This window comes from Colias croceus, chromosome 5 (genome assembly GCF_905220415.1).
Source record: "Colias croceus chromosome 5, ilColCroc2.1".
NCBI classification, from domain to species: Eukaryota; Metazoa; Arthropoda; class Insecta; order Lepidoptera; family Pieridae; genus Colias; species Colias croceus.
Window position 1 is genome coordinate 990732 of NC_059541.1, and position 9229 is coordinate 999960.

General features: G+C 35.1%; 1 protein-coding gene across 1 annotated transcript; it reads left to right on the forward strand.

The window, feature by feature from the left end:
• Window positions 1–1272: 1272 nt before the first annotated feature.
• LOC123691687 lies at window positions 1273–8904 on the forward strand. The gene is made up of 2 exons (XM_045636209.1): window positions 1273–1752; window positions 6960–8904. The coding sequence occupies exons 1-2, from the start codon at window positions 1742–1744 to the stop codon at window positions 8629–8631; spliced, it is 1683 nt and encodes a 560-aa protein (XP_045492165.1). The 5' UTR covers window positions 1273–1741; the 3' UTR covers window positions 8632–8904.
• Window positions 8905–9229: the final 325 nt, after the last annotated feature.

The following is a 9229-nucleotide window of genomic DNA, read 5'->3' on the forward strand; positions in this document are numbered from 1 at the left end:
AGTACTTACTAGCTTTCCGCTACACTTGCATTTTCCCTTCCATCTATTAAAGGACGTAACAACCACATATTTTCCTGCGAAATAAAATCTTAAACTTTGAGGAATAGGGTATAAAATAGCAGGAGTACCCCAAGGCCATATACTTGGCCCGAAACTTAAGAATATATATGTAACTGAAGCATGTTCTTAAGATGATTTATGATATGTTGTACGGTTGACGTTTACGAGTTAACAACCACGCCGGGGAGGCCTTTTAATCAACTATGCTAATGTTAGGTGTTGATCTCGGTTCCGACGGGTACCGCTAAGACTAATGTCAATATTAGACCCTAATTGAATCTCCAAATGCGAGCAAACTTTAATTAAGATCGTTTGCGACATGTTTGAAGGGTTATGTTATCCTTACATATTACTTACTGACCCATTTATTATTCTAACATGGGTTGCTATAATTTCGTGGTACTGTTTCGAAGAATTTACAAGCAGCTATCAGAATATGTTAATGGATGTATATTGTATACGTTGCGTCGTATAGTGTTATCTATGGTTATACCATTTCGGATCTCAAGATAATTTTTAATATACTGTTTTAAATATCTAAAATATTAACTTAGAACAGAGATCATTTATAAATCTCTGTACAAATAAAATTTAATCAACATTTATAAAATCATACATTATATCCGAATATTAAAATATTACATATTATTTACTGAAAATCGTCATCTTCATTTTTGAGAGAGACATTTTTCAGGGAGCTTCATTTTTGCAAGATTTAACAGAAAATCTTTATAAATCATACTCGATTATTTCAAAGGTCGCGCTAATTAAATACATAACCGCGAAGAAAATCGTAGAAATAAAAACAGCTCAAATAAAACTAAAAAACGGTTCAACAGGAAACGTGTTTTACCGCAAGTCAGTTTAATATCGGGAAAAACGAGGGTTCAAAATTTATCATTAGATCGAAATCGGAGAGCTATATCACGTACCATCTATATTACCAGTTAGGGACCACCTAAGTGATCTTTTAAAATTTTCATTGGTTAGCCCAGTTCTTCGAGTTATATGATGTTTAAGAATGTATTCAGTGGAAGATTCGATGGAATATTAGATTTCTGAATACCTATGAAGTTAAAAATCAAAATACTAACGTTTGAAAATTTAAATTAAAATGTTTGTTTAAAAGTTTGTATCAAGTTATAGACAATATAAAAGTTTTTGTAACATAATTATATTTCTTTGAATATTCTAAAATAAATTGACGTAGAGGTAATCTTGTTATGTACCTACATATAAGATTAGAGGATGCATGGGGCCACCCAAGAAGCTGCACCTGTTAGGAATTGCGACATCGCGCACACCTGCGCTTCCAGAGAGTGTTGCGGCAATCATCGCCACCGCGACGCTGCAGCTACCCCGCCGAGGAGGACGAGCACTCTTAGTTCTAACATCGAACGGGAGGGACGTAGATTAAGTTAGGAGTAATTTATTATGTAATTTTTTTTACAATAAATAATTTAAAGTAAATTTCGGTTTTTTTTGCGCCTTCGCGGGCCGGTCGATATAATTGGCGCAGTCTTGTGGATGATCCTCGAGAGCCGTCTCTCGGAACGCGAAACTACAAGCATCGAGAATTGCCATTCCATCGGAGGGACGACGACGGGGACCAAGAACCTACATCTATTGGCCGCCGCAACGCGAAGGGTATCCGAACATTGATACTGCAAGAAAGGCCGAAATGAAAATCCTGTAAGTACACTAATTCTCTTAGTGACTTGCCATTCCTAGATTTGTAAGTTTTCCTAGATTACCCATTCACGGGAACCGAGGAACTGTAGCGCGTAGGTTTAAAATATTAATTCATCGCGAATTAATTTTCGAATTTTACAAAATCAAATTGTAAAATTCAAATATAGATATTAGGTTGATAAAAGATTAATAAGTTTAAATATTAATTAATTACGAATTAATTAATTTTCAAATTTTGCGAATTAATTCATTTCATAATTCAGATATATTAATTAGGTAAAGATTATTATTTTTTTTATATTAGTTTAACGAAGTTAATAAATTTAATTAAATTTAATATATTTTATATTATAAGTATAGGAAATACAGATATCTAAAATGTCAGATTTGGATAAAATTTTTAATGCACTTAGGCTTTTGCCAGAATTCGATGGTAATGTTAACGTTTTAACAAGATTTATACATTTAAGTGACCAATTGGCTGAGGAATTTATAGAAAAAGATCCCGGAAATACTTTAAAAACTGCCGCGTTATGTAATGGTATTTTAAATAAAATCACTGGGCCTGCAGCCCGAGTTATTAATGCAAACGGTATACCTACTACTTGGCACGGTATAAAAAGCGTATTAGTTAATAACTTTTCTGACCATAGAGATGAGACCGCCCTTTATAACGATTTAGCCTTATTAACGCAAGGTCGTAGCTCTCCTCAAGAGTTTTACGAAAAATGTCAACATCTTTTTAGTACTATAATGACGTATATAGCATTACATGAAACAGTCGTTACTACTCGTGAGGCAAAAAGGGACCTGTATCAAAAATTAACACTACAGGCTTTCCTACGTGGCCTACGAGATCCGTTAGGCTCACGTATACGTTGCATGCGCCCCGCAACCATTGAAAAAGCATTAGAATACGTGAATGAAGAACAAAGCACTTTATACCTTCAACAACGTAATGAAACTTTTGATAGGAAACCCCACGTACCCTTTAGAATGCCGTACTCGAATGAACCGTTTTATAGACATAATGATTTTAGTGAACCTATCTCTTCTAAACTACAGCCTTTACATTCGTTCAGACCGCAATTTAAGCCACCAAATTTTAATCGAAATTTTAATCAACCACAGGGACCAGTACGTCCTACTCGTACTATGCAAATTTTCCGCGCTGCACCCCCTAACTATAACCCGCAGAGCAATACGTTCAGATTACAGCCTAAACATCCCGCGCAACCGAAACCGCATCCTATGAGTGGCGTTAGCCATTACGTTACAAAGACTTTACCACCAACACCTTTTGCACGCGCTCATGATTGGTCAAAATTTGGTAATCCACCCCCGAGTAATTACTTTAAGACTAGGGAGATGAATCATAATGAATATATAGATAACGAAGAATATTACTGTACCGATTTATATCCTTATGAGGATAACTATTATAATAATGAATATTACTGTACGGAATATGAACCTTATGTACATTGCGAACAGACAGACGCACCTGAAAATTCTGATGAAACGTGTGACGTACGTTCAGAACACGATCAGGATTTTCAGAATCCACCAAAATTAGAAAAACCAAAATAGAATTAAATCTACACACGCAACGTCAACTTCCTTATATTCAAATTCATAATCCTCCACTTAAATTGTTAATTGATACTGGAGCTAACCAATCTTTTCTTAGCCCTGATGCAGTACAGAGATATTTTCCTGACGTTACTCTTAATTATGACCCCTTTGAAGTAAGTAATGTTCATGCTGTAACTCGTAGTAATTATTCTATAACATTACCTAGTTTTCCTGAATTTAATGACCCTGACGATATTACATTTTTCGTTTATAAATTTCACAATTATTTCGACGGCTTAATAGGTTCAGATTTGTTAGATAAATGGGAAGCATCAATTAATTATAAAACTAAAACTTTAAATACTTGCAATGCTACGAATCGGTTATTAGTATATGACTCACGGAACGCTAATCTTTATGAGGACGTCATACCCGCAGGAAGTAGTAAATTAGTTAGATTACCTATAGATGTTGAGAATGGAGACGCTATTATACCGGAACAAATTATATGTAATTGTCATATTTCTGAATGTTTAACGAAGGCGAAAAGCAATCGCGCTATCGTGGAAATTTCTAATCCAACCCGTAATGACGTAATTTTTTCAATGGATCGACCAGTATGTGCCGAGGTTTATAATAACGAGTGCACGCGCACCAAACGTTCGTCCGACCGTGTGAAACAGGTATTATCTCGCTTGCGTACTGATCACTTAAATAATGAGGAACGTTTAAATTTAGAGTCATTATGTTCACAGTATGCGGATGTATTTTATATAGAAGGAGAAACCTTAACATTTACGAATAAAATTAAGCATTCTATTAGAACTAAGGATGAAATACCGGTTTATACGAAAAGTTATCGCTATCCATTTATTCATAGACAGGAAGTACAGAATCAGATAAGTAAGATGTTAGAACAGGGTATTATTAGACCATCAGATTCAGCATGGAGCTCTCCTATTTGGGTGGTACCTAAAAAGGCAGATGCATCCGGCAAAGTTAAATGGCGTTTAGTTGTTGATTTTAGAAAGTTAAATGAGAAAACTTTGGATGACAAATATCCGATTCCTAATATTACAGATGTCTTACATAAATTGGGTAACTGTCAATACTTCACAACGTTAGATTTAGCAAGTGGGTTTTATCAAGTAGAAATGAACCCAGCTGACATTCCAAAAACCGCTTTTAGTGTAGAACATGGTCATTTTGAATTCTTAAGAATGCCCATGGGTCTAAAGAATAGTCCGTCTACTTTTCAAAGAGTAATGGATAATGTACTGAGAGAATTGCAAAATTCTATTTGTCTAGTCTACCTAGATGATATAATAGTATTTAGCACTTCTTTACAGGAGCATATCGTTAATCTTGGGAAAGTGTTTCAGAAATTGCGTGAATCCAACTTTAAAATACAAATGGATAAATCGGAATTTCTTAAACTCGAAACCGCGTATCTAGGTCACATTATTAGCAAAGATGGGATAAAACCTAACCCAGATAAGATATCTGCCATCCAAAAGTATCCCCTTCCGAAAACTCCAACCGATATTAAACGATTTCTAGGTCTATTAGGTTATTATCGGAAATTCATACCAGATTTCGCTAAAATCACGAAGCCCATGACACAATGCTTAAAAAAGGGTTCAAAGATAACATTTTCTAAAGATTACATTGAATGTTTCGATAGGTGTAAAACATTATTAATGAACGATCCAATTCTCCAGTATCCTGATTTCAATAAAGAATTTATTCTTACGACTGATGCGTCGAATTTAGCCATCGGTGCTGTACTCTCGCAAGGCCCCGTTGGTTCCGATAAACCAATTGCGTACGCTTCACGTACACTTAATAGTAGCGAAATTAATTATAGTACGATTGAGAAGGAATTATTAGCAATTGTCTGGGCAACGAAATATTTCCGTCCTTACCTTTTTGGCCGCAAGTTTAAAATTATAACTGATCATAGGCCCCTTCAATGGGTCATGAATTTAAAGGAACCTAATTCCCGTCTCACACGTTGGAGGCTCAAACTTAGCGAATACGATTACACCGTAATTTATAAGCAGGGAAAGCAAAATTGTAACGCCGATGCTTTATCGCGTATTCAAATTAACAATGAGGAAACAGATTCTTTAGCGGTTAATCCAACAGAAACAACACCTTCGTTAATAAGAAGAAGTTCAGATACAATTACTGTTAATTCAAATTCAAGTACGATTACTGCACATTCGAAATCAAGTACTCTTACAGCAAATTCCGACACCGTCACAGTTCATACTGACGCGGAGAACCCAATTCTAGATATACCTATAACAGATCACCCGTTGAATAAATTTAAGAGACAGATAGTTATTACTTTAATAGATAGAGTACCGAGTAAGCCTATAATTTCAAAACCTTTTGAAAATCATACTAAGATAGATATTAATGTTAACAAAGCGAATATTGATAGCGAAATAGTTTCACTAATTAAAAAATATGTAGATCCTAAGATAAAAACTGCAATTCTAGTTCATCCCCCTGATGCTATGTGTACTATAGTTCCAATAATACAGAGTAATTTTAAAAGTTCATGTATGGATTTAGTTCTTACAAAATTAGAATTGCAAAATGTCAAAGATTACTTTAAGCAACAGGAAATAATACGAAATTATCATGAAGGCAAAACTAACCATCGCGGAATTAACGAAACTCATTTATCTTTATCTAGGAAATACTTTTGGCCTAAAATGAAGGAAGCAGTAACTAAATATATTAATGAGTGTAGCATATGTGGTCAAGGGAAATATGATAGAATTCCAGTAAATCCAAAATTTCGAATCGTAGTTCCTCCTACAAAACCTTTTGAAATAATACATCTCGATTTACTTAGTATTGATTCTCAGAAATATCTCACTATAATAGATGCATTCTCTAAGTATGCTCAAGCATATTGTTTAAAGGACGCAACCGCAATAAGCGTAGTTCAGGCTCTTTTGACGTTTGGTACACATCATGGCTTACCTATGACTGTCGTAACGGATCGAGGTCCTGAGTTCACGAACCAAATATTCAGTGAATTTGTAAGGCTTCATAGAATAAATCACCATAAGTTATTAGCTCATGCACCTAACGAAAATGGTATGGTAGAACGGCTTCACTCAACTTTATTAGAACACATACGTTTACTAAAACTTGAACGACGTGGTGAATTAATCATTAACTTAATGCCGTATGCTGTTCTTGCCTATAATAGTTCGATCCACAGTTTTACGAAGTGCAGGCCTCTTGACATTATAACCGGTCATTTAGATCCCCGCGATCCTGTAGATATCGATCTATCAGAAAATGTCTTACAGCAATATATGCAAGAACATCGCGATAGTATGCACAAAGTATTCAAAATTATTAATGAATCGTCTTTGGAACGCCGTACTCAAATTACAGAAAACATTAATAGGAACCGCGAACCCGAAATACAGTATTATCCAGATCAACAAATTTTTGTAAGAAATCCTAGGGCTAGTCGACAAAAGACCGCACCGCGTTTTACGCACGATACTGTACTGGCTGATTTACCTATTCATATCTATACTAAGAAGAAATATGGCGCTGTTGCTAAATCTAGGCTTAAGAGGGTACCTAAATTGTTACAGAATCCTTCCTCTGATCCTGTGCCAGATTCAAGCAGAAGATCCCACCCTGACTAGCTTGGATGACGGACCTGGTATATTACCATTTAATATTGGAACTGCTAGAATTGTCACTCATTATCATTCATTTTTGCAAATTATTAATTTAAAGGATATTCGTGATAGTATAACCATAGTAAAGGATCAATTAAATTCATTAACGCCTAATTTGCACGATAAATTATTTTCGCTTTATAATTCACATATTGAACACTTGCATTATAAGATTATTAAATTGTCAAATCAGTTGGAAACTTTTGAACCCAATCGCATAAAGAGAGGTCTCATAGATGGTTTAGGTTCAGTTATAAAAAGTATTTCTGGTAATCTAGACTATACAGATGCAATTAAATATGATACCGCAATTAAATTATTACAAAATAATGAGAATAAATTGGTCACAGAAATGAATAATCATATAAGCCTCAGTAAAGATTGGATAGAACAACAATCTGATATTTTAAACAACTTAATTAAAAATCAGGAAAAAATTGAAATAGCTATAAATGATTTAAAGGCCAATAATTTAAACGTTACTCTATACATAGATTTAATTCAACGCGTAGCGATTTTATCAGATAATATAGATGATATATCTGAAGAATTACATAGATTAGAAAATTTATTAGGTTTTATTCGTGCGAAAAGTACGCATCATCTTATGTTCAATTCAAATTCTCTAAAAGAAATGCTAAATAAATTACACAAATTTTATGGTAAAGAGCAAATCCCTCAAGTTAATTATAGAGAATATTTTGATTTAGTTAAACTAGGCTATTATTATAGTAATAGGAATATAGTTATAGTTTTTATGTTCCCGGTTGTCCTTCCTGCTACCTTTGAATTATTTAAATTATCCATAGTTCCTAATAAAGATAGTAAAGTCCTAATTCCACCCTATCCTTTTGTGGCAATTCACAACGAGGATTTTATGTACATGGAGGCAGAATGCCCGAAGTCTGGCCTAGGGTATCTATGTGAGGACAAGCTGAACCATCATCGATCCAAAAATGACTGCGTGTATCACCTTATTACCACGCAACGAGTCGTCGCATCTTGTCTCTTCACGCCTGTGGAGCTCGGAGCGCCCGCACTAGAAAAATTAGACGACGCCCACTACGTCATCAGTTTCCCCAAGCCATCAAAAATCCACTTATCATGCTCGCAAGATCAATATGACGTCATTAAAGGAAGCTACTTAGCCACAATACCCAAAAACTGCATTCTTCAAACGGAGGCTTTCAAGATAGTCAATCGAGAAGACCATATCAAAGGACAGATAATGAAAATTGCAAACCTGCCAGATTCCATCCAATATAATACAGATGAAGAAGTTCTGAAGTTGAATTCGATAAATTTGGATAAATTACACGCTAGTAACAGAGCTATATCAATGGAAATGCCTATCAGTACTAACAACGGATACGAGATTCTCTATATGCAGCCTTCCATAATACCGATATATGTTATATTAATAACGAGTGCAGTTGCCCTAGTGACATGGTACATCGTACGGAGACTGCGTACATCAAAGCCTATTACTACGAGTGTTCATGGTAATCAAAAAGAAGAAATAGAACATCAATCGGCGGAGGGTGAAATTTCAGCGATATTAACGAGCCTTGCCCGCCAATAATCGCTGAACTTCAGGAGGGAGGTGTTATGTACCTACATATAAGATTAGAGGATGCATGGGGCCACCCAAGAAGCTGCACCTGTTAGGAATTGCGACATCGCGCACACCTGCGCTTCCAGAGAGTGTTGCGGCAATCATCGCCACCGCGACGCTGCAGCTACCCCGCCGAGGAGGACGAGCACTCTTAGTTCTAACATCGAACGGGAGGGACGTAGATTAAGTTAGGAGTAATTTATTATGTAATTTTTTTTACAATAAATAATTTAAAGTAAATTTCGGTTTTTTTTGCGCCTTCGCGGGCCGGTCGATATAATTATCTTCTAAACCGAATAAAATAAATAATTATTTTAGTCAGTTTGTTGTGTTAATCAAAACAAGTTTTGGCTTATAAAACAACCAATATTATGTATGGGTCATTACTTAATTACAACTGTAATGATTTTTACAAAAATATACCTAAATATTGAATTTTATCAGACTAGGCCAATATTATCCTGGAAAACAACGTGGATTTTAAAAATAAAACAATTCACTTAAATATCAATTGAAATACAATTCCGGTCAACCCGAACAAACTCATCCATGCTAGGCTACAACC